The sequence below is a fragment of the Artibeus jamaicensis genome, unplaced genomic scaffold, assembly GCF_021234435.1.
Source record: "Artibeus jamaicensis isolate MK-2021 breed Jamaican fruit bat unplaced genomic scaffold, CSHL_Jam_final contig_2259, whole genome shotgun sequence".
NCBI classification, from domain to species: domain Eukaryota; kingdom Metazoa; phylum Chordata; class Mammalia; order Chiroptera; family Phyllostomidae; genus Artibeus; species Artibeus jamaicensis.
The window spans coordinates 3,911,057-3,936,640 of NW_026521468.1; the positions used below are offsets into that span (position 1 = coordinate 3,911,057).

General features: G+C 46.7%; 1 protein-coding gene across 8 annotated transcripts in view; it reads left to right on the forward strand.

Annotated features, from left to right (window-relative positions):
• RFFL (ring finger and FYVE like domain containing E3 ubiquitin protein ligase) overlaps nucleotides 1–25,584 on the forward strand; it is a 63,017-nt gene that overhangs the window by 3,709 nt on the left and 33,724 nt on the right. For 2 of the 8 annotated variants that reach the window (XM_053661149.1, XM_053661176.1), the window contains exons 1-5: nucleotides 10,472–10,552; nucleotides 11,966–12,092; nucleotides 12,661–13,357; nucleotides 16,038–16,166; nucleotides 17,600–17,743. The exons of 3 other annotated variants lie outside the window; for them this stretch is intronic. In XM_053661149.1, the coding sequence (XP_053517124.1) occupies nucleotides 17,647–17,743 (97 nt within the window). In that variant the 5' untranslated portion in view covers nucleotides 10,472–10,552; nucleotides 11,966–12,092; nucleotides 12,661–13,357; nucleotides 16,038–16,166; nucleotides 17,600–17,646. Of the gene's footprint in view, nucleotides 1–10,471; nucleotides 10,553–11,965; nucleotides 12,093–12,660; nucleotides 13,358–16,037; nucleotides 16,167–17,599; nucleotides 17,744–20,531; nucleotides 20,637–25,584 lie in introns of those variants that run through there. 3 more of the 8 variants (XM_053661163.1, XM_053661171.1, XM_037167245.2) reach the window with 3 other exon arrangements.

Consider the following 25,584-nt stretch of genomic DNA (forward strand, 5'->3'; position numbering starts at 1 on the left):
CTTTATTTCCTGAGTGGACGAATGAATGAATGATAATGTGGAAACGACTGGAAGTCCATCTGGTTATAATCCGTGTTGGGTAGGAGTGCTGCCTGGGGGTTCTCCGTATGCAGGGTTGAAAAATAAAGGCAAGTTGGCAGATCTTTCATTTCTACATAGCGGAAGTGCTTATAGAAACCATAAGACCTTGATAGTCCATCAAAGTTAGTTATAGGTATTTCGCTGTGTTCATGGAAGGAAGAAAAACTGCTAAAATACAGAGCCATCTGAGTTAAAGCAGAATTGGGGAACTAAGTATGTTAGGAAATTAAACTTGGGAAAAGCCTACCAGTTTAGGAAACAGACAGCTATGGTCTGGAATCCAGTTCCCGCACCTCCTGTAGACAGAGGTCACTTAACCTCTGTGAGCTTCGTTTTCTTTGCCTGCGAGGTGAAATGGCAGGGTTGTTACACGGATAAAAAGAGAAAAATATGTTCTTTGTGCATTGCAGGTAACTCAGTGATTGTTCTTTTCTCCCACTTTCTTTTTTTTTTTAATTTTTATTTATTTATCTTTAGAAGGGAAGGAAAGGGAAGGGAAGGAAAGGAGAGAAATACCAATGTATGGTTGCTTCTGGTGCATCCCCTGCAGGGAACTGGCCCCTGCAGGGAACTGGCCTGCAACCCAGGCATGTGCCCTGACAGGGAATTGAACCTTGATCTTTTGGTTCGTAGGCCCATGCTCAATCCACTGAGCTACACCAGCTAGGGTTCCCACTTTCTTATTCTGTAGGCATAAGGTGTCTTTCTAAATCCAGCCTTCTCTATATCTTTTCAGGAAAATCTACTCAGCTCTTTTTTTTAGTTTAAAAAACTTTTTCAATTAAAATTTACATGCAGTATTACTTTGTAGTAATTTCAGGTATGCAGCATAGTGATTAGACAATCGTAGGCCTCACAGAGTGTCCCCTGCCATGTTTCCAGTGCCCCCCGACACCATATGTAATTACAATGTTATTGTCTGTATTTCCTATGCTGTACTTGACACCCCCATGACCATTTTGTCACTTTCAATTTGTACTTCTCAATCCCATCACCTTTTTTCACCCAGTCCTCCAACCTCCTTTCCCCTCTGGCAACCATCAGGCTGTTCTCTGTCTGTATCTGAGTCTCTTTCAATTTTGTTTGTCTGTTTTGTTCTTTTGATTTCACATGCAGGTGAAATCAATGGTGTTTGTCCTTTGATCAGCTCCTTCAGAAGGTGAATGAAAGAGTGAGGACTAGAATTCAGTAGAGAATATGGCTAAGAAGAATGAGTTATACACTTAAAACAGTTTTTTTAAAAGGTGCAGCGTGCAAGCTTATATCCAGAGTGGCTGTCTGCAGGAATAACTTGGTAACACTGTGTGCGTTCTCCTTAGGTGTCCGGGTGCAGCCAGGGAGTCCAGTTCAGGCCAGGAGGTTGCGAGGGTAGCCCTATTAGGTAGCACCTGACGTCCATTTCTTTCTTTCTCTTCCTTTCTCCCTTTTGGTCTCTCTTGTTTCTTTTTCCCTTTTTCCCCCTGTCCCTCTTTCAAATTGCCCTCCTTTCAACTTGCCAGTCATGCCACAATTATCGAAGGAAGGCCAGGCCTCTGGCTAAGAGGTCGCTTGTTGCTAACACCTGTCTCCCAGCTAAATGAATGGGCTCTTTTGTGGGCAGGACGTTAAAAAAGCTGATTAGAACCATTCTGGTTTGGAGGCCTTATTAATGATGCAGCACATGCAAATTACGATGGGGTGACTTAAAGCCGTTTTAGAGGTTTGTTTCTTAGACTATATTTCTGTGTTGCCTTATGATGTTGAATTTTTACATCCGAACCATGAATCTCTTTATTGCCCAAACTGATTTCTGTCGTATTGACTGGGAATCATTTATATTCTAAAGAAGTTCTACCCTTAGGGCCTTTGTTTTGTTCCCCAATGTCTAACTATTGTGTAATACAATTAAAGGTTTGTTCTCTGTGCTGCTGACATAATTAGTTTAATTTCTGCTCCTTATATATTTTTTTGTTGGCAGCCGGGAAGTTAAAATACGAGATGTTGCCTAAAACGGCTTTTTTGAGAATGATTTTACTGTCAGTTGAAGGGATGTAGGCCCCAGGGTACATTTTTAAAGATGTCTTATTCAACTTTGCTATAATAGACTTTCTCTGTATAGAATTAATGTATTAAGACACATAATTGGCTATTTAAGCATTCAGAAGAGACAGTGTTTGGCCTTTACCCTGTGACTGTATTTTTTCCTACAGCTCTTGAGGAAGTGTGTGCACTTGGGGGAAACCCCCGAGTATATTACAGCTACTTGAGCACATGAACTTCTGCAGAGACGAGAGAATGGGGTGGTTTTCTGAGATAAGCCACGTTATTAAGTCCCTCCCTGAGTCTCGCTGCTCTGTGCTGTCTAGATCACAGCACTGGCAGACCCGATGTGCAAGTGGGAGGGCTGTGATGCCTGGCAAATCCAGTTCGCTGTGATTTTTCTGTGATACGTTTCACAGAAAGGGCTCTAGTCTTCAGGAACAGAAGTTGCTCTCAAGGAGACTTTACATTTAATTATGCTAATCCGCACTTAATTTCCTACAGGGTTTTGGAGAGATTCTCTCACCAGGCTGCTGATTTCACTGAGTTATGACCTACCCAGGTTTTCATCTGTTGAAGCTGCTAACTTTTTTTTCTCCTTTAAGGGAAAGTGACCTTGGTCGGGTAGTTTCTCCAGTGTCCTCTTACGAAAAGATAAAGCGAAACCTTGTGCTCTCAGCAGCCTTTTTCAGTGGCTGCCACTCATGGGCTGAATTTGAATTGAAAGAAAATCCGTTGAGCAGTGTTACTGATAAAATCTCTTCCTTCCAATGCTACAGGTTGGCGTAGATCTATCTCCTAGTGGAGCATTGACATGCCTTTTCTAGAACTGAATGTAAAAGTAGGGTCTTGTTATCTCTGGGCTGTGGTGTGGTCAGGCCTCCCTGGGACAGCCCGTTGTTTCTACCAGGCCGGTTCTGAGACTAGGGGAAGCCCAACCTATTGGAACCTTTTGGAGCCAGAGTGATTTGCTGAAACATTTTAACTGCCTTGATCCTCTTCAAAGAAATGCTGCCTAGTCATCCTGAAACTTCACAGGAAGTTTGGCCAACGGGAGCCTCTGCTGGCCTCTGAGTGGTTAAACGTAATTAAGTAATCAGCACCATTCCAATCAGTAACTGCTGGATTATGTTAAGAACTGGAAGGTGGGGTGGGGTGGGGGTGGGGTGGGGGAGGGAGTTTAAATACCTGGATGGTCCTTTCCCACCTGGTTCTCTGCTTCTTTCACTCCTTTCAATTTGCTTTGGAAAGTCTTTCTGGGCTCAGTCGGATCCCTCTCTCTCTCTCTTACACACACACACTTACGGCTCATGAATCAATATACTTTATCCCTAATTAGACAGGAAAGTGTGTTATCCCCCCAGTATTTTCTTTGAATCTAACTATTTTTTTATAACTTTCATAATGATTAAGATGTCTGCTTGAGAAATAACCAAACCTCCTCCTCCATCAACTACCAACTTTTTCTCAGGTCTTGAGTGAGTGGGCCCATAACCAATTCATTCTACCCTTTGTGACCAGGCTAAATTATTATTTTCCGTGGCACGGAAGTAGAATCACTAGAGCATAAGCCTTTATTTGAAAATGCTGGACAAAAGGAGTGCTCTAATTTGGGGCTTTAGCAGGAGTAGGTCAGCTACAGTTCAGTTACTTCGAAGAATCTTTGGTCAAGTATAGTTCTGAAAGAGGGAGAAATTGTTTGGGAACTGTTTTCGCAGATAATAAAGTCCAAATTGTCCAAACCGTGAAAGCTGGAGATGGACAGGAACAGTTAGGGGCTAAGATTTTGTGCAAGGGGCACAGGGTAGGAAGGAAGAACCGAGATGAGGAAGACCACCCCAACCCCCAGTGGAGAGTTCTTAGTCCTTCAGCCTGTCTCACATTTGCTTATCTGTTTCCTGGCTGTTGCAGTCAGGTACCACTCCTGCTCGTCTTCCCATGTGCTGATGGGAGAGTCTCTATAATCTTGCTGTGTCAGAGCTGAAGTTGACCCTGGTAGCCAGTGTTTGCTGCAGAGCAGGCGGGGAGAGGCCTATCAGAGAATTCCCGGAGAACTTGTAACACAGGCACGCCACGCCGCCTTCCCTCCTACCCCACTGCGCCCAAGGACCCAGCGCCCAAGGTGACTCTGAGTCATCGCGCCAACACCCACTGATCTAGCTGTGTTTCCCAACTCCGTTGGCACGGTTGCAAACCAGCAGCTGAATAGTAACAGTGAATCAGCTGATCAGTGGGGGGGTACCAGAATGGGAGCCCTGCAGTGTCACCTCCGGATGGCCCTCATCAGAGTCCTAAATTTCATTTATTTAAAAAAGCTTGCCCTGGCTGGTGTGGCTTAGTGGATTATGAGCCAGCCTGTGAACCAAAGGGTCGCCAGTTCAGATCCCATTCAGGGCACACGCCTAGGTTGCAGGCCAGGTCCCCAGTAGGGGGGTGTGGTGTAGGAGGCAGTAGATCGACATCTATCACACATCGATCTTTCCCTCCCTCCCTCCCTTCCCCTTTCTCTAAAAAGAAATAAAATCTCTAAAAAATATATATATTTTGCCTAAAATAATTTCTTTATCAGGGATTACATACAAATTGTGACCTTTTCTTTATTCCTAAAGGCATAAACAAGATTACATTTTAGTGCAATAGATGTCAAATTTTAGTGTGTGTAGGAATCTTCTGGGTGTTTAGAAGAAATTCCTGGCTCCTAGCCAAGACCTGTGGAATCAGTGTTTGGGAAGGAAGCAGGGGGTTTGATGTAGCTCTTTTGCAGACCATACTTGGAGAACGTAGTACCATGAGAAGGAACCGCATGTTAAAAACAAGAATAAGAACATTGGGTTGGCCAAAAAGTCTGTTTAGTTTTTCCTGTAAAATAGAAGACACATTTTTTCATTTTTACCAATAACTCTATGGATTTGGATATTTTGAATATGTCAGCTATCTCCCACATGGTATAACGTTGATTGTTCTCAGTATCTCGATTTGATTGCCATCGCCTTTGACTGGTCCACCTGACCATGGAGCAACGTCCAGTGAGAAATCTCTAGCATGATCATGACTTTGCAAACCACTTCTGACACAATCAGTTGGAGGATGGCACCTTCGCCATAAACTGCACAGATCTCTTTTTGCATTTCATTTGTGTTTATACCTTTCTTTTTTTTATTGATTATGCCATTACATTTGTTCTATTCCCCCCCATTCCCCTCCACCCTGCACACCCCTCGCCCACCATTCCCCCCTTTAGTTCATGAACACGTGTCTCAAGTTCTTTAGATTCTGTATTTCCCCTACTGTTTTTACCCTCCCCCTATCTATTTTCTACCTACTGTCTATGCTACTTATTTTCTGTACCTTCTCCCCCCTTCTCCTTCTCCCACTCCCCTGTTGCTAATCCTCCACATGATCTTCATTTCTATGGTTCACTCCTGATCTAGTTGTCCTCTTAATTTGCTTTTGTTTTAGGTGTGGTTGTTGATAACTGTGAGTTTGCTGTCCTTTCACTGTTCACCTTTTTTATCTTCTTTTTCTTAGGTAAGTCCCTTTAACATTTCATATAATAAGGGCTTGGTGATGATGAACTCCTTGAATTTGATCTTATCCGAGAAGCACTTTATCTGTCCTTCCATTCTAAATGAAAGCTTAGCTGGATAGATCAATCTTGGATGTAGGTCTTTGGATTTCATGACTTGGAATACCTCTTTCCAGCCCCTTCTTGCCTGTAAGAGAAATCCACTTTTGAGAAATCCACTGACAGTCTGATGGGAACTCCTTTGTAGGTGACAGTCCCCTTATCTCTTGCTGCTTCTAGGATGGTCTCCTTCATTTTAATCTTGGCTAATGTAATTATGATGTGCCTTGGTATGTTCCTTCTTGGGTCTAACTTCTTCGGGACTCTCTGAGCTTCCTGGATTTCCTGGAAGTCTATTTCCTTTGCCAGATTGGGGAAGTTCTCTTTTATTATTTGTTCAAATAAGGTTTCCACTCGCGACTGTTCTCTTCCCCTTCTGGTACCCCTATAATTCGAATGTTGGAACATTTAAAGATGTCCTGGAGGTTCCTAAGCCTCTCCTCATTTTTTTGAATTCTTGTTTCTTCATTCTTTTCTGTTTGGTCATTTTTTCCTTTCTTCTGGTCTACTCCCTTGATTTGAGTCCCGGTCTCCTTTCCATTACTATTGGTTTCCTGTGCATTACCATTCATTTCAATTAGTTTAGCCTTTATATGTTCCTCTAATTTGTGACTAAAATCAACCAGTTCTGTGAGCATCCTGATCAGCAGTGTTTTGAACTGTGCATCTGAAAGTTTGGCTATTTCTTCATCACTTAGATTTATCAGCTCTGGGGCTCTGAGTTGTTCTTGAGCCATGTTTTGATCTGTTTGTGCCTGTTACATATGAGGAGCAGAGCCTTAGTTGTTTACCAGGGGAGAGAGGGGCCACCCAGGTCTCTGGTTTGTGACGCTGTGTGTGGGGGCAGGGTCAGAGAGGGAGCAATGGCATGCTGGCCCAGTCTGTCCCACCACTCGCCCCCACCTGTTTATCTGAGTGGAAATGTGCAAGCCTGCCGCCCTGTGCCGTGGGGTCTCAATGCTCACTCACCTCTTCACTGGTTTATCTGCACGCAAATGCTCGACCGTAGCTAGCCCGCACCTGGGATCCGCGCCTTCGGCTGCTTGCGCACCACCCTGGTCGGGGATCTTTTTGGCCTACCCGCTCCGCTGCTGGCTTCGCCCCTCTTAGCAGTTTAGCTGAGCATTTCGTTGTTTTCGGACTCTGTACTGTCGATTTTCGGTGTGGTTTGGTTGTGTTTGTTGTTGTTAAAACTTTGTTGTTTTTAGATTTGGTTGTGCGAGGACGCAAGGTGTTTCCACCTACGCCTCCCTCTTGGCGGAAGTCCTACCCTTTTGTTTACCTTTCTTGACATAATGAAGCATAATATGCCAAAAATGTGTATTTTCTTCCATCTTTCATGTTAAAGTGGCTACACAAAAATTCACCAATTTTGATACTTAAAAAAATGCACACTGATATGACAGCTGTCAAAACAGTCTAACAAAATTGTTTTGAATGAAGTTAAAGCCAACTAAGTGCTACTAGAGCCCTTTTACGTGAAAACCAAATGCACTTACTGGCCAGCCCAGCAGTAGGGTCGAAAAGCATGGATGTGAGTGGCTGCCGTTATCTTGCAGACAAGAATAGAGACTCAACTAGCCCAGGGTTTCCAGCTGATTATTTGGCTCTTGCAGACAAAGCAGTGAGGTCTTTTGACCCCTAATGTAGTGCTTTTTCCATTAGGTTATGCCATGGAAACCTGTTGGCTTCTCCATATTGGTTTCTTAATTTCCTTCAAATCCGAAGCCATAGAACAGTGAGGGCAAGGGTGCTTTGATAGCTTCAGAGCAATAAATGACTGAATCGGCCCTTCATAGTGTGAAAAATTAGTGCTTCTCAAACTGCCTGTGAGAGGATCAGCTTTGTGAAGTGATCTCCCCGCTCAATCTGTTGCCTACAATGTAAAGTACAAGAAAAATAAGTTACCAGAGAAACCGTGCTCTGGAGCTCATGGCAGCGTCAAAGTGCTGTAAAAGTTTCTACGTACTTAATGTGATGTTTTTGGTGTGTATCTCAGCTTGGACCTCCCTGGAGGGTCTGCAGCTGCATACTTTGGATAGCCTTGTCCTAGGTGGCTCTGGGGGTGTCCCAGTACCAGAGGTGCTTGGTCCTTTTCTTCCTCGCGCTCCCTGTAACTGAAGCAACCAAAGGAGAATTCCCGTTCCTCCTTGGGGAGAGAAGGGCCACCACTTGGGGTTTGGTAGATCAGAACCACAATTTTACTATTGGGGATTAGGTGATAGACACTCACCTTTAATGTATTTAAGAAGAAATTGATAAAACTTGGATTTGATGCCTGAATCAGGGGGGAGATTTACCTCTTTTAACTACATTTCTTGTCCTGTAACTTTAGTCATAGTTCATAAAGGTGCTCAAAAGGGGGAGATAGAAAATAAAATACGGGGGTATGTAGTGTCAGAGGCACTTCAGTTTGTGTTTGCTTTTTAGAAGCTGGTTATAAGTAGTTTAGAATAAGCCTTAATTAGTTGGTGTGGCTATAATGTCAAAATGAAATTCGATTTGGAGCAGGGGAGAGAAATCTGTTCATGTGTGCTTTGCATCCTGGTTTCATTACTTAGTGGGTCGAAATGTTGAACTTGATACATCATTGGAGCTGTTACTTGGTAGTTAAACAATAATGAGGCCGTTTGGGTGTTTGCAGGGAACACTGCTCCCTGTGCCTGGACTTTGCTCTGGGGAGCGTTCAGTTGTTCCGAAGGCGCAGAGTTAGGAAGCGCAGCGCGGCGGCCGTGTTGCCGCTGTCCCGGCGGCCAGCTGTATGTCCGGCTTCGGACAAGCACTGCTGAACGCTTTCGGGAACGGCTTATGTTCCTGATTCCAAAGTGTCTTTGGTTGCCCCCTCAAGAGTTGGGAAGCCTAGAAATGCAGAAAGGTGTTGTACGTGTCTCGGTTATTCAAGTCAGGCCTTTTCTCTGTGAGCACCTCCAGGACAAACTTGGTCTAACGGGGGCAGGGTGGGGGGCGGGGACTGTTATGGGACTGTTGACTCCCAGAGCCTTTTCCCCCCTAATGGAGTGACAGTTCCCTCCGAGGGCACGCTGTCACGCTGTGTGCCTGCCTGCAGGGGACTCCGGTGTTTAGGACCTTGGTTAAGAAAGAAGGACGGGAAACACGAGGGCGGGTACAGGTGTTTTTGGGGAGTCCCATGCTCGCTCTGTGAAGTCTCGAATTTTACTTCGAACATTACGTTTGGTGACGGATGTTAGAAAACCATCTTTACAAAACAGTCCCCTTTCCTGTTGAAATGAGCTTGGGAAGCGTTAGGCCCCCTCAACAGGATTTATCTTGCTCATCGCGTTGCGTAAAATGGCATTTTTCTCTGAATGAAATTGTATGTGTTCTTCAGCGGGAGTTGGGGGAAGGCTCACCGGTGTAAGATGACCTACGCGTGCTTTGCCCTGGGACACTTCTCTGTTACGTTGTTGCACCTGCACAGACACTACCAGCAGTTCGAGTGCCTACCACGTGCCGGGGACTGCGCGAACCCATTCCATCCTCCCAACAGCCCTGTGGGGCGTCGGGGCTGCTCCCTGGGTTCTGCAGAGGCCAAAACGCAGTGCAGACAGAGCCCATGAGCAGTGGGCCTGAGGCCGCGGGCGGGCGTGGAACCCCCGGGGTCTGGCCGTGAGGACCCAGCTGTCAGCACCAGGCCACCGCCGCTGCTCACCTGTCAGGCCGCGCCAGGGTTGCTTTTCCAAGCAGATCTGTAGAAACAGGTGCCGTCCGTACAGCGTGGCCGTAAAGTGACCCTTTTGTACGCAGGCCTCCTGTGTGCAGTGTGATTTTAAAGTGATGTTCGCAGTGCTTGTCGCTTGGTTTGCCAGGTTTAGTTCCCTCCGCACTGAAGGTTGTTGTGCAGTTCTCCCTGAGTCCGAAACCGTAGTTCTGTCTCGTACATAAACTAGTCACCCCGAAATCGTATCGGGTTAGAGGAGAATTTATGGGTGGCTTTTGTCTTCTGTCCTTTCTTTTTTGGAGTTCCTCGCTGTTTGTCAGTATGTCAGTATGTCAGTATGTCAGTAGGCCTTCTCAGTAAGTTGGTTTCTTCGGAAGATGTAAATACACACGCCTCGCAGGGCCCTGTGCGGAGCGACAGTGAAACCGCTGGTGGGGAGACCGACTGCTTTTAGGAAGGAGCCGGATGAGTAAGCACTGAAAGCGAAACTCGGTCACCTGGGCTTGAGATGCGCGTTCTGCTTTCGGGGCGTGAGAGGCCTGTGGGGCTGCGTTGGAGAATCACAGAGGAAACATCATTTACATTTTTTCCACTGACCTCTCCCTCACATTTTGAAGACCGCTGCAGAGACTTTTGTTAAAAAAACCAAACCATTTGTAGTAAGAAGCCTGTCATGTGTGAGGCGCCCTACCTGGTAACCACGTCTGTCCCAGTTTGTTTGTCTCCTCGGTGTAGTTGTCGATGCTTTGGACTTCAAGCAGGACACTTGTGGCTGCACGCTGAGCCGAGTCGCCAGTGAGAGGTCATTCTGCAGGGCCGCTCTGCTGCCCGGCGGCTTGTCGCTCAGATGCAGGGACCTGGAGGGACAGGTGATGCCCGCAGTGTGTTTCAGGTGGTTTCGCTGATCCCTGCTCAGAGAATCCTCTTTCTCCCCCCACAGGGGGAACTGCAAAGTCACATGAAGTGTGCCTTGCTTCACAAAGTTTTCACCTCCCTCAGTTCTCCGTAGTGGTCGGGCCGTTGAACGACTCGTTGCATTTTTAGTCACGCACGTCCCTTTCCCTCAGCACCCCTCATCCAGCGATGGTGAAAGAACGGAAACAGTGCTGTCCCCACACTAGGATCCTTAAAGAAGTCTTCACCCCAGGGTATGTTTAGTGACCTGAGAGAGAGAGAGAGAGAGAGAGAGAGGCATCAGTTGGTTGCCTCCTGCAGGTGCCCTGACTGGGGATGGCAACCCCCAGCCACATGCCCTGACTAGGAATCGAACCTGCAGTCTTTTTTGGTGCACAAGAGGATGCTCCAACCAACCGAGCTACCCAGCCAGGGCCCAAACTATGAATTTTTGGTTAATTCTTAAGGAATTTGCCTCGATGAATATAGCCTTAAATATACTGAAAATTTGGCTTAGGATGGCCTTCACAACTTCTTAAATTGTTCTGTTTCATTTTATTCGTGAAGCGATCTTATGTACTTTCTGGTAATATTAATTAGCTTATACCTTCCTTATTTTAAAATACTGAGATAGTTGTCCTGATCCTTGTGGCTCAGGTGGCTGGGAGTTGTCCTGAAAAATGAGAGGTCGCCAGTTCGATTCTTGGTCAGGGCACAGGCCTGGGTTGTGGGTTTGGTCCCTCTCACATCAGTGCCTTCCTCTCGTTCTCCCTTCCTTCCCTTCTCTCTAAAAATAAATCAATAAATTCTTTAAAAAAACAAAACACTAAAGTACAAAGAATGTATATAAAGCAGAAGTGACTACTGTTGAATGCTCTGAGACATTTGAACTATATGTGTTTTTTGTATCTTTTTGTGTGTAGGAGGGGTTGGCAAAGGTGGCGGCAGTTCATTGTATGGAAAGTAATACCATAGTTGAGAAGTAATAATACAAGAGTAAACTTGGTTTTCTGCAGTCACAGCCGTAGACTGACTCAGCCCACTCCTGTACGAAAGTGTTCCCTGTACGCGTGCGCACGTGTGTGTGCGAGTTCATTCGCCTGTTCTGTGGGGCCTCCCCTTGCCTCCCAGTGGTGGTGACGTATTTATACGCATTTCTCCTTGTGATTTTTTTAAAGCACTTAATCCCTGGGACAGAGCTTGGGGTTCCTTTCTCTAACTTTTTTTTTTTATTTGTTTTCTTATAAAAGGGATGAGAGAGATACCTTTGAAAGATCTAACTGAAATATATTTTATTCCTGTTGTAGGGGTTTGGTTTGAAATAAGGTTGTAGTTTTATTTGCAAGTAAATTACTAGAATTCTGGATGTTAGTATATATCTATCCATTTGAAAAATAAGGAACACAAGTCTGATTTTATGATGTGATCTCTCACAGAACCTTGAGGGATGCAAGAACTGAACGCACTCATCTTTAGAGAATATGCAGTCCTTTGGGTGTTTTTCTGCTCATCAGCCACTCAGATGGCCTGTTTCCTAAGTGCTGCTGCAATACACAGTTGGGTCTTTATTTCGGAATCTCTCTCTCTCTGTCCTCTCTCCCTCTTCCATTACTTTGATTACCTTGATGGGACATTCAAGCTGTGCAGTCTTACCCTTTATTCCACAGCCTACAGGAGCCAGTTTGAAGATTAACTGTAGGTGGACAAGTAACCTCATCTGCCTGGCGAGGCGGCACCCGCCCAGGTGAAACACACGTCAACAAAGGCCTCCTAGACTTGAGGACCTGAATGGGGGTAACTTGATCTTGTGGCATTTTTAGTGGGAACCAGGGTGAAAATGTAGCCAGTCTGACTTGTTGGAGGCAGGACGTGGGCATGGGGTGAGGGATTAGAGACAGAAGGAGAGAAAGCGTGTGTGTGTGTGTGTGTGTGTGTGTGTGTGTGTGTGTGTGTGTTTGGGGAGGGGAAGAACCCAGAGGCACGTAGTAAAGAAGAATTAGGAATTCAGGAAATACTCTAAGTGGAATTACAGAATCCATGTTTGGAAAGGTTGTCACTGAGGAATAGGACGGGAGTGTCACCGTCACTTCATTATGAAGCAGTTGGGGGTGTGGGTGATGGAGTTTGACGACAGGGCCTTTTCCCTGCCCTTTTTCCATAGTAGCAGCTCAGGAGAAATAATGAAGAAATTGCTCCGTTTAGAAAATCACACCCATTGAATGGTTCCAAGATTTCTGTTGCCAGATGTCTGAAGTGAGCTGCCCAGGGTAGCAGTTTGGTCACATTGCCGACCTCTGTTCTCCCAGTCCTGTCGTCAGGGCCGCAGACTGCCTGACAGCCCAGATCTCTCCTTTTCCTGCAGGCGTCCGCGCTTTCTGTTCCTGACATTTGGGAACCTAGCGTGTGGCGGTGCCAGAGGTAGGCCATTGCTGTGCCCTGGGTACCGGCTGCCTTTCTGAACTCTGAAGCGTCACACACAGGGGGTCACAAAGTGCTCACACTCATGTTACGGAGCAGATGCTGGTAACACCCCGGGGGGGACAAGCCCGGGCGTGTGCCCTCGTGAAGCGCAGGGGTGGTCGTGCAGCAGAGCGCTGCGGCTGTGCCTCACACAGGGCCTGTTCCTGCATCCGAACGCGAAAGTAGCTCGTTAAAGATTAAAGGGACTGCCCGGTCCTTCTGGTCCCGAGATGGAACGATTCCTGCTGTGGCAACGGCTTTCGTCTCCCAGGAGAGGCCATTGTATACAGCAGGTTTGTGCTTCCAAGTGGTACCGCGAGCCCGCGGTGGCTGATGCTGCCGTGATAAGTTGGCATCGGGGGACTCTGAAGACACGTGAGCTGTGCGGCCTCCCCCGGTTTGCATTTGCGGGCAAGACCGCCTCCCCAGGCGTTCAGCAGCCTCCGCCCTCAGCCCCTGTCTTTGGGAGGTTTTCTCCTTTGTGTTATTTGATTATTCTGTTGAGTCAAGTGAACTTTAATCTTCGCAGCCGTAAAAATCCCACGAGCCCCTGTGCTGCGCCTCAGCTGCGAAGACGTCTCAGGATAACAGGACTGCAGGTGACCACTCAGACCCTTAATGGCTGCATAGGGGGCCCGCAGCGCATCACGCTGAGTGACATGAGCCAGTCAGAGAAAGACTGGCACCGTGGGACCGCACTCTGGTGGGAAACCCAAGGGACAGACTGAGCAAACAAGGGAAGTGGGGACAGGCTCATGGATGGAGAGCAGGGTGACAGCTGGTTGGGGGGTGGCGGGACTGAGCAAAAGGAAAAAGGACTCGTGGACAGGAGCAAGCAACAGTGGGGTGATTACAGAGGAGGAGGGTGTAGGGGACTAAATGGTAATGGAAAAATACAACAGACTTTTTTAAAAACATCAAAAAAAATCTTCGCCCTGGCTGGTGTAGCTCAGTGGATTGAGTGCGGGCCTGCGAACCACACGATCGCGGTTCGATTCCCAGTCAGGGCACATGCCTGGGTTGCAGGCCGGTTCCCTGCAGGCCAGTTCCCAGCAGGGGACGCACAAAAGGCAACCATAGATTGATGTTTCTCTCCCTCTCTCCTTCCCCCACTTCGCCTCTAAAGATAAATAAATAATAAAATATTTAAAAAAAAAAATAAAAACCTGAAAATTGTTTAAAAAAAATCCTCAAAAGTAGTTAGGATAAATGTCTCTGGAGGTCTGAAGAAAATAATGGGCCAATGAACAACAGATTCAGCCCGATTGCTCTGTTTTTTGGCCTTTTTCTCCTGTGTTAGGGGACTGACGTCTGAGACACGCTTAATGAGACTGCTGTTCAGTTTGGTGGGGTCGGGACAACAACTTTGCAAAGAGCACGTTTTGCTTCGGGAACATAGCTCTGACCTGTCTCTCAAAACACGACCCAGGGCGCAGCGGCATCACAGTCACTGGGGAGGGGAGGGGAAGATGCTCATTAAAGATGCGGACTCCGGAGGCTCCCTGCACCACGGAGAATTCAGCATCTGGGGCGGGGTGGGCCCCGGTCATCTGCAGTGAGCACCCCCTGCTGACTCCAGCACGCTTGGAGTCGATCTTGGGTACCCTAAAATTGCCTTCATTTCTCATGTTTAGTTTCTGTGATTTGCTAGATGACAGATGTTTGGTTGACATGCATGTTGTCCTTTTTGAAGAGGAGGTATACTAGTTAAAAAAAAAAAAAAGGTTAAGGGAACCCAGGACCCTAGAGATTCGAGTTTGGCGGTGTCTGATTTTCAACACGGCGAGGCAGCCACGGATTTTTGGGTTTATCAGTTCACCACCTGTGAGAAGAAGTACACGGACATATTAAGATCCATTTTGTTAAAAAGAAATGTGCAATATTATTTAGGGTGTTGTGAATGGGAGAGTAGGTAGGTGTTGAAAAAGTGCGAAGGGGACAAGATTAAGTAGTTTATAAATGGTAAAAAAAATGATAGCCCTGGCTGGTGTAGCTCAGTGGATTGAGCAGGGGCCTGTGAAGCAAAAGGTTGCCGGTTCGATTCCCAGTCAGGGCACATACCTGGGTTGCAGGCCAGGTCACCAGTAGGGGACACATGAGAGGCAACCACACATTGATGTTTCTTTCCCATTCTTTCTCCTTCCCTTCCCCCCTCTCTAGAAATAAATAAATAAGTTTAAAAAAATTGTAAAGTTCAACTGAATTTTAGTTCTTTATTTTTATTTTTTAAGATTTTATTTATTTATTTTTAAAGAGAGGGGAAAGGAGGGAGAAAGAAACATCAGTGTGTGGTTGCCTCTCACGTGGCCCCCCACTGGGGACCTGGCCTGCAACCCAGGCATGTGCCCTGACTGGGAATCGAACTGGTGATGCTTTGGTTCACAGGCTAGTGATCAATCCACTGAGCCACACCAACCAGGGCTCAATGGAGTTTTAAATTACCACATAATATTTGGATACATACTTGTTAAGAACAATTCAAATGCAGATAAAGCTAAAAATACCTTGATCTGCTCCATTTGCAGTTCCCTCTTTGGCACATGTGTCCTTTCATATCTTTATGTATTTGGTAATTTTCTATGGATTTGGAAAGCTGCAGAATTCTGAGAAGTAAATATTTTTAATTCTCTTGACAACTGCTTTATAATGTTAATAAATATTGCAGAACAAAATGTGGGGTATCAATGACATTACATACTCCTCTTCACGCAAAACAATGGGTGTGGATGTGTGCATATTTTATATACACACACACACACACCCTCTAACACATCTGTTGTGACCACCCATGCAAAGTGAACCTATGTAGCTTAGGCAGTGAATTACTTGTGTGACTTCTAAGGTAAGGCATTGAAAGACCTTAAGTGCAAGGCCACCATTATTTTTTACATTTCCCGTACATATTTTTATATTCTCATAGTTTTCATTTAACCTCATAAAACCTCAAGCAGCTGAAATTATTTCAGATTCAGCGTCTTTTTAAAGCTCTAAATGTGTAGTCCTCAGCCTTCTCAGTTTAAAGGAAGTGACTAGGATGAGCAGGGCTGTGTTTGTGGGGACCCCACACAGGGAAACGATCGTCGGTGCCGGCTTATCTCACCTGCTGAGCGGTGTTCATCGCAGCAGAGTCAGCGAGTTCCGGTGTGTCTGGCCCCTCGGTCGCTGTCCGTATAATTTACATTTATTTCCCAGGCACAGTACCTCCGGGTTTTCTCTTCCTTATTTCCTAATACGGAATGAGTCAGAAGCTCCTAACAGTACCTGTTTTCCCTTTTGGAGGTTCCATGCTCGTCTTTACTGTGTGGCCTTGTGCATTGCTTCCCGTCACAGCGCCGGGACTTATCGTCCTCTGCAGCGGTGTTGCTGGGAGTGTGGTCCGTGAGATAATGGCGGTGGCCTGTTGTAAAGGTACTTTCATCCTGTGAAAAGGACTAACTGACGGACACTGTAGGAGAACTTTAAACAGCCATTTTCTTTTTCCATGCTTAAATTAAATGAAAATTTTTATTTGCTGTATTTTTCCCCCCCAACACAGCTGTTTTCTGAAAAGGGAGACACTGAAGGGGAGGAAGTAAATGAGGGAACATAAAAAAGTAAAATAAAGTAAATAGAAGGGGGAGCATAAAGCCTTCTACAAGCTCAGTGTGGCTGTCCTACTGTAATAATGTAATTAGGGGAATTAGGTGATTGGATAAGTAACTTTTTTTAGACTGGCCCGTTGAAAAGGAATAAAATTAAGTAGCGTAGTTTTTAAAACCCAAATTATGACGGTCTACATGTATATTTTAATTGACCTAATAAAATAACATTTGTTGAATGACCACTGAGTTGGCAGCTGCGTCCAGTTTGTTGTGGGAGACCTCCCTCGGGGGGATGGGTGGAGCTCGATGTGGTGGCCTCGAGTGACTAGGCTAAGAAGTAGGTGATGGCTGTGAGGACTTTTGAGCAGGGAACAGAAGGATCTCGTGTGAACTCTGGTTTATTTTTTGTCAAATGAAAACAGAAAGTGAGGTCTTAATCTTTTGTTTTCTTTGTATAGCACCAATGCCAATTCTTGCCTGGCAGGGCAAATTCAATAATAATTAGTTGCTGTTGATGATCCAGTCATTCTAGAATTGATTTTTTAAAAGTAAGCTGGCCAGTAAGAATTAACATAAACAGAGGTTTTTTGTTTTTTTTTCAAAGTGTTCATGCAGCTTTCACAGACTATATTCCTTAAGCGTCTAGTAGGTAGGATGGTGGATAGTTCAGCTTTAGTAGAGAGAATGTGACAGCCGATGAAACCACCTCCAGTATTGGTCTTGATTGGAGAACTTGAGTTGTCGGAGGAAGTAGAGAGGCCAGAGGAGGCCTAGAGGGGAAAGAACAGTGAGTCTGGCTGGAGCTCATGAAAACTCCCTAGTGGCAGAACAGCCTGCGGTGACAGTGAGCGCCCCAGGTCCTTGGACCCAGGTGTTGTAGTTTGTACATGCAGAGAGATTTCCGTATTAGCCTCCTGGGGGTGATCTTCAGAGCTGGGGCCCAGCTCCCTCCAGGCATCTTGCTGTCCTGCGCCCCAGCTGTTCTCAGATGAAATTTCAGAAAGTGACCACTGGGGCTTTCTGGGTAAAGGTTTCAGAGTCCGAGGAGGGACCGGCATTAGGGGAATGAGGTTTACCTGTCCCCAGTAATCAGCAGTCAATTAAAAAAAACAGTGGGGCTCCTCTTTTCCAGGTTGCAGAGCACGGAGGTCGGCTCCGGCTGAGCTGTTTGGGAAGTGTGCTTGCCTGGCATGAGTCAGCACGGCCCTGGGTAAACCGCCTGCTCTGTTGCAATCTTGCTTACCAAAGATATGTCCCCAGGCGGCACCATTCACTTTGCCTGAAAGCCACTGCTGTTGGTGCCTGAGATGATCTCATCTGAATGTTGCTCCAAGGACTTCAGCCGCGGGAACTGGAGGCAGCTTGCTTTCTGTCTTGGCAATGTTTTGAAACAGGCAAAATCAGGTAACCCCCCATTCTTTCTTAGTTTTATTAGCTAGACTGAGCTGCAGTGGAAAGTCCTCAGTATGCAGAAGCGAGTCACTGCCTTATCTCGGGCTAGCTTGAAGTTAATCCTTCAGCTCTTTGGGGCTTAAGCGGGGAAAGTTTCATTCATTTGGCATCTAGATACAGTTTTAGACCTAATTAGACCGTTTATTATATAAACCTTAGAGAAGTCAAACCGATTTACAGCTTTATCCATCTTTGCTCTTGTTTTCTGTTCTTTTTTTTTTTGTCTTGTGAGAAACACTTTAGTCAAACTATTGTTTTTTTTTTTAAAATAATTTATTAACTTGAGAGAAAGAAAGAGAAACATCAATTTGCTGTTCTACTTGTTATGCATTCACTGGCTGATTCCTTTGTGTGCCGTGACTGTGGAGCAAACCTCGGCATCTCAGGATGACGCTCTAGGCAAGGGAGCTACCCGCCTGGCCGAAATGGAACTAGTGTTAAAGGAAGAGAGGGGCCCACGGATCTGCTTATCTACCTATCTACCTAATTATCATGAATACTGAATTTCAGGGAACACTCACTGTTTCCCAGTGGGTTTCCGAATTCCTTTCTGCGGTATTATGAAGAACCAACTCTGGTTCCTAATTCTGTTGAGGCTACTGCCCTCTCTCCCTCCTCCTCACGTCTGAACTTTTTAATAAGTCTTCAGCCCTGATACTGGGTAACTGCCCCCTTCAAAGTTTGCTCCTGCTCCTTGCAGTTACCCCAAACATCCATGTTCTCTTTTGCTTCGGGCCTTCGTACAAACGGGCCTTCTCTGAAACACCCTGCCCCAACTCCACCCCAGTGAGCTGGCCGGAGCGTGGGAGTCTCTTCTTTCCTGGAGTCTCCTGTCCTTCACCGAGACTGGGTTGGCCGGTGCTCAGGTGCGCCCTGGGTTTGTCTGATCGTAGGTGTATGAAAATCATCGTCTTTTATCAGAATTGTATCCAGGGTGCTCGGCACGTAATTGGTTCGCAATAAGGATAGAATGAGGCAGAGTCGATACTCCCACAGCTCTGCTCCCCTCGGCAACCCTTCCTTTTGGCTTCCGCCCCTATTACCCTTCTCATGTTTTCTTGGAGATGCCCAGTGAGCTCCCGATCACCTGACCCAGTACCTAAGCTGCTGTCCTGGTTTCAGCCTTTATTTTGCTTCATCCCTGCCAAGCACTTAGCGCTGTTGAACCGTTCTGTTCTTCCCCCAGCAACACTGCACTCGGCTGTGAGGCCTCCTTGTCCTCTCTGAACTTCCAGTGTGTTCTGTTGTTCTCTTTGAATTATCCCATAACTGTTGATGATTCAAGGTTTTGCCTTAAGTATGTTTTCATTCTTCCCCGGCCCCTTCCTCTAAGGATTTCTGATGTGCGCATAAATTCAGCTGTCTTCAGTATTTTTTACCAGCCCAGCTGTTTGTCCCAAATTTCAGATCCGTCCTCTCTCCCTCCCTCCTCCCCTTCTTCCCTCCCTCCTCATCTGAGGACATGCTTATTGATTTTAGAGAGAAAGGAAGTGGGGGGAGACCTAGAGGAACGTTGGTTGCCTCCAATATATGTCCCCAGACTGGGGATCGAACCTGCAACTAGATATGCGCTCTGACAGGGGACTGAACCCACAGCTTTCTGGTGTGTGGGACGATGATCCAACCAACTGAGCCACCCATCCAGGGCCAGATCCTTATTTCCAGCTTCAAGAATCTTGACAAACTTTGTCTAACTTGGCAAACCTACCAGTATGTTCAAAGGCCCTTCAACTCAACACGTGATAACAGCTCATTATCTCCCCTACACAGTGTCTGTTATCTGCTTGTATTGCTGTATGTTTGAACTCTGTTAATTACATCCACCAAATCTTCCTGTTTCCTCTTTTTACACCCCACGTCCTTTAAATGTGCTAAATCTATAGTGACTAAACCCTTTTGATTAGTACTGTATTGGAGCACTGTTTGATGTGTCTTTTCTTAATTCCCACTGCTATTGCCTAAGTTTACCCCAGAGGTCAAAAACTAGACATTTTGTTTAATGAGCCCCACAGCTTAAACGTTTGTGTGCGGGTCTCTTAGGCAGGGCCTGCAGCCTTCCAAGGTCGAGGGCAGCACCGTCCTCTCCCATCTCACACACTGAAGACTTTGCCTCTAGGGGCTGGAGTGTCTAACTTCGGGTTCAGTCCGTACCTCAGCTCCCCCTTCATAATGTTGCTAGTTATCTTCCTAAAGGCTACATCTAATCTTTTTATTCTCAGGTTTTCCAGAGTGGCGTTGTTTCCTTATTTCCTGCTTAACTTCATAGGTGAAGTCCTTCACAATCCAACCCTCTGCTGCCTATCTCATCTCTGTTACTATTACCATCTTATCTCCTCCTGGTCCCCCAGCCATTCCTCTCCCCCTCAGCCTCCCAGCACTTCCCATCTTCTAGTTCCCGGTCATGCAGAGTCCTCCCGGGACCCCGTCTTCTGCTAGCGGCCTCCCCTTCCCCGGTCCGCCAAGTGCTCACCCCCCAGGAGACTTAGTTCCTGTGTTACACCTTTTCTGCCTTTCTCACATAGGGTTCTTCTTCCTTTTTATTTATTAACTTACATATTGATTGATTTTCAAGCAATCAAGCGAGAAAGAGAGAGAGACTTGATTTGTTCTTTCACTCAGGTGTTCACTGGTTGATTCTTGTATGTGCCCTGACTGAGGATTGAACCCGTAACCTTAGCATAGCAGGGAGACACTCTAACCAACAGAGCTTCCTGACGAGGGCTTATTCTTTCTTATTCAGATTTCCCCAGCCTGGTGCGTCCCTTCTACTGGTCTGCTGAATTCCTTGACTGAACCTGGTCCCTGACCTCGTTCCATCAGGCAGTGGCTGACGTAGGTCTGCAAGGTCAAACCACTAGTTCAAATGTCTTTATTACTCTTAGCAGTATTGGGCAATTTATAAGCTTTTATAAGATGGCATGTTTTTGGTTCCTGTTTGATGAACTTGAGCCCATGGTGCCTAATCCCCATATAAGTCTGGAACCGTCAGGTCACCATTCAAAGTCAGTTTGAAGATTTACAGGCTTTGCTGAAACTGAGTTCCATAATGTCACCTAACACTTTTATAGTATCGGCACTTTACCAACTTATTCCCTTGTATCATTTTATTTAATACTCGCAATGCCCTTTGTTGGGTGGGCTTTATTATCCCTCTCTTACCCCCCTATTTGGAAGCTACTTCTGACATTGAAACGTACTTTCAGTTAAGACTCAGAGAGAAACCATGTTTTTACATGGCCTTCAGCAACTGGTTTGTCTCTTGCAGTTAAATAGACCTTACTGGCTTCCCCAGCGAGGGTACCTGCGCTCAGTAGGCAGTGCTGAAGGTCTTGCCTTCGATAAGGCCCCTTTATGTCTGAGGGGGAAGGAGGAGGTTCCCAGAGCCTGCCTGACAATGGAAAGACCTTGACTGAAATGACTGGTGTGCCTGCTCCGGCCTCTCTGGCTTTGCCATCATGCTTCAAATGTGTAGAGTCTGTGAAGCCCAGCGTGACAGCGGAGTGTCAGACCACGCTGCTGAGTGAGGGGGGCCGCCCCAGAATGGATGAGTCGAGTGTTGAGAGCAGGAGAGGTTTCACGGTAATTCTAGCAAGTGATCACGTTTGTAGGGTGATTCACATTTTGGGGGTGCTAATAAGCTATATTTGGGACTGAGCGGAATTGGATTGTGGGAAGATGAACCGTAAGGGCTGGGGAATAATCTCTTAGATACCGGTGTCCAGTTTTGGTCCCCACATACTTCAGAGAGGATAAAGAAGATTAAAAGTTAAAAAAAATAAGTCATCATACATTTTTTTAAGAAAGATTTCTAGCCTGGAGAAGGAAAAGCTAAGGGATGATGGATTGATTACCATCTTCAAGTACAAGACCAGTTTCTGCCAGGGGGGATCTGATTAATTGTTCTTCATGTACTTCAAAGACTTAAAAGGAAATGGGTTTAAACTGAAGGAGGAGTAATTTTAATGATTGCGAGGTAGAGTCTGATCTTCAAAGTTGAGAAGCACTTGAACGGCCCCTGAAAGTGTTGAATTTCTGTTCGACTTATCTGTCCCCGAGTCACAGATCACCCTGAAACTCTCAGTGGCCTCAGATGACAGCCATTTCATTGCTGGTCAGTCTCTGGGTGATTTGGGGAAGAGGAGTGTGTGGGTGTGCCCCGTGTGACGGTGGCTGGACTGGAGGCTGTATCACGGCGTCACCCAGACGTCTGGGGCCTCGGTGCCGGCCGCTGGCCGGGGCACCTTGGTCCTCCTCCCTTTCTCCCTCGGTCTCTCGCCTCTCACTCGTGTACGTCGGGCTCCTCTTCCATGTTGGCCGGCTTCCAGGGGCCCGCAATGGGAGCTGGAGGGCCTCTCAAGGCCCAGGCCTGAGAGTCCTACATCATCTCTTTGCCCCGTGGTTTCGGTTAAAGTGAGTCACGAGGGCGGCCCGTGTCCCATGGGAGGGGACATGGACAGGAGCAGAGTGTCAGAGTCACACTGCAGGAGGGCACGCAGTATGGTCGGGATCGTTGTCCCCGACTTTGGAAACAGTTTACCACACTGACCTTAGAGCTTTTTAATGAGAAAAATTAATACATGTTTATTGAATAGATAGTGTGAGCATATGATTTAGGACCTTGGTTGCGTGTCAGAGTCATCTGGAAGTTTTTATGAGCACGGACTCCTTAGGTACCACACATGGGACACATCCAGGTCTCCCGAGGGTGTTGGCGCACGAGAGACACCGTGCCCTTTCTCTCAGGAGCTGTCAGTAAAATGACAGTGGGGATGGGGAAGGGAAGGAGATGGGTATAACATTCGGGGCAGGACGGTGGGTACTTTAGCACAGGCGAGCCGGTCTCCTCCTTCGGGGCTGGGCCGAGCCCTCTGCCTGGCACGCCCTGCGCTCCCGGCAGCCCAGTGCGGGTAGTTCCATTTGGCCAGCACAGCATCGGAGGAGTGGGGTTTCTGGATGCTTCACTTATTTTTTCCTCATAGTTTCTAGCACTTTTTCCTCCATAGTGCTTTTTAGTTTATAATTAAGTATTTGTATGATTATGCGACTGATGTGTAATAGACAAACTATGCCTGCCCTGCTTTCCAGGATCTGACGTAGTTCCTGCCTCGTCAGAGGTACTCAGTAAGTGTTTGTTGAGTGAATAAATGGTTGATTGCATGCACGCGTGATTGAAGTGAAAGTTTAATCAGTTTTAAAGGGTGATTAGAATTTTGGACAGGTGGAGCAAATGAATGGGAAAAATCACAGTTCCGAAGCAGATTGTGTGGATTCCATCGCTCACCGCTCATAAGATGGGAGGAACTGGTTTGGGGAGGGATGAATAGCTTCGTTTTGAGTGTACTTGGCACGCTGAATTTGGGGTCAGGATATGTAGCAGGCCTTCAGAAATGAGGTACTGAAGTTGAAGGGCGAGACTGACTCCAGATGTTTAGATTTGGAGTTGTCTGAATGAAGACTATGGAATCTATTCAGTCAGCAAATACTTGCGCTTCCATCCTGTGCCAGGCAAAAATGCGTTGTAGGGAAGGTGAACTGAAGTCTGCCCAACGAGGAACCAGCTTCGTGAAAAGAGCCTTGGAGAACGTTTCGAGGAGGAAAGGAACTGCGCTCTGTAGGCTCGGGAGCGGCCAGTCATTTATTGTTTTCTGAGAAACTGAAAGGAGACCCCCCAGGGCTCTGAGTGAGATGAAGCCACAGAGAGGGCAGAGCGAGGTCATGTGAGGAAGGCAGGCAGGACCCAAAACACATGGAGCCCCTGTGGGCCACGCGGGGGCGGGGGGGGTCTGGCTCTAGGAAAAAGCATGGTGGGAGACCGCTGATGGCTTTAACGGAGAGGGTAACAAGCAGAGTATGTATTTAAAAATATTTTTATTTTTGTTTATTCCAGCTGTTCCAATTTTTACCACCAGAGTACGTGTCTATATTCGTTTAAGTCAAAGTTGACCCTGACTGCTGTGTAGAAGATAGACTGTCAAAGAGGGGACCACTAGGGCTGTGTTCGCCGTAGTTCTTGAGAAAGGAAGTGGCACATAGGCAGGGCATGGCAGCGGGCACAGTGAGCACGGGGTAGTTTCAGGACATATTCAACACACAGAGCCAGTAGAGTTCACAGAGCCACCAGAGAAGGAAAGGAAGATGGTTAGTGCTGAGCCCTGGGGGGTGTTGGGGCAAAGGAGGAACCAGGGAAGGACAGGAGGACGGCCGCTCTTTGAGGTCAAAGGGGAGTCAAGCTGCTGCCCTCTCGGTGCGAACGAGGGGAAGGAGAAGCCCGTGGGGAAGACTGGAGGAAGACGTGGGGGGGTCATTGGTGTTTGCCGGAGGTCAGGAAGGTTGAGGACTTAGGAAAAAGCCATGCGTTTGGCCATCAGCCTGTGATAGGTGACCTTGGAGAAAGGGCTTTCAGTAGCGCAGGGCGGAGTGAGTGAACAAGTGTGTGATGTGAGAGAGAAGCAGAGTGCCCGCTACTCTGTTAGGGAAGTCGGGAGTTAACAGAAAGGGAGGTGGGGCAGAGGGGTGGTCTGTGCAGAGGGGCACGGAGAAGTGTGCGTGGAGGTAGGCTTCCCCAAACCAGCACTGGCAGCACCTGCTCTGTGCCAGTCGCTGCACTAGGAGCCGCACAGAGTGAGGCTCAGTTTACCTTTGTCTTGGAACAGTTGCCCCCCCCTCCCCCCCCGTGGTTCAGTGACCTCCAGAACAAAGTCCACATTCTAGGGGGAGGTGAGACCTTCCTTTGGAGTGTGGGAAGGAAATTGTAGAACTTTTTACATATTTTTATACTTTGACATTTCTTTGTAGTGTTATATTTTAGATAGAACACAGTGTATTTTTTAGAAGATTTTATTTATTTATTTATTTACTTATTAGAGAAGGGAAGAGAAGGAGAGAAACACCAGTGTGTGGTTGCCTCTCACACGTCCCCCACTGGGGGACCTGGCCTGCAACCCAGGCATGTGCCCTGACTGGGAATTGAACCAGCGATTCTTTGGTTCCCAGCCCACACTCAATCCACTGTGCTACACCAGCCAGGGCAAAGGTGGGATCTTTGATCCCCAGAAAGGTCAGAGAAGGAGATAAAGTGCTTCATCATAGCGCATGATTGAAGGGTCTGAGAGGTGGGCGGCTGAGCAGTGTTACCATTTTGACTTGTAGATGGAGGGCAGCATTATGTAGGGCGGGCTGGTGGGTGCCCTCCAGCTTCTCAGGAAGACCTATATGGGTTTTGGTCACGATGCTTTAAGTCTGGTTCTCAGGTCATAAAATGTATTTTGTTCTGTACTTGAAAAGGATGAGTCTTTTGGAGATGGGATTCTATTAGACTTGAGTAACTCATGCTCAGAAAGGAGTGTCAGTTGATTATTTTAGAGTGAAGGATTCCTTTTCTGTTAATAGGATTCTGGATTTTGCTAGGACATTGTTTTTCCAAGAACAGGAGATCTCAGAAATGAAATTTAACGATATCAGGCTTGCTCGGTAAGCATGGAATAATTTAATAGCAGGGTTTGTGGGGAAGGATCCCGTCACACACAAAAGCTAAGATTGCTTACTATATGCCAGGTACTGTACAGAGTGCTTTGCACATAGTAGGACGTTTAACCCTCCCAGTGGGCCTCCTGAAAAGTGGGCACAATTACCTTCAATTTACCAATGAGGAAACCAAAGCTGTCTCCAAGCTGGTAAGAGACTGAACTGGGAACCCTGTCCCTCTGGTGCTGCGAGTCCACACCCCTAACTGATCCACATGCCGGTCCCGCTTGCACTTGACAGAGGAGCCTTACCCCCCGCAGAGAAGGTGG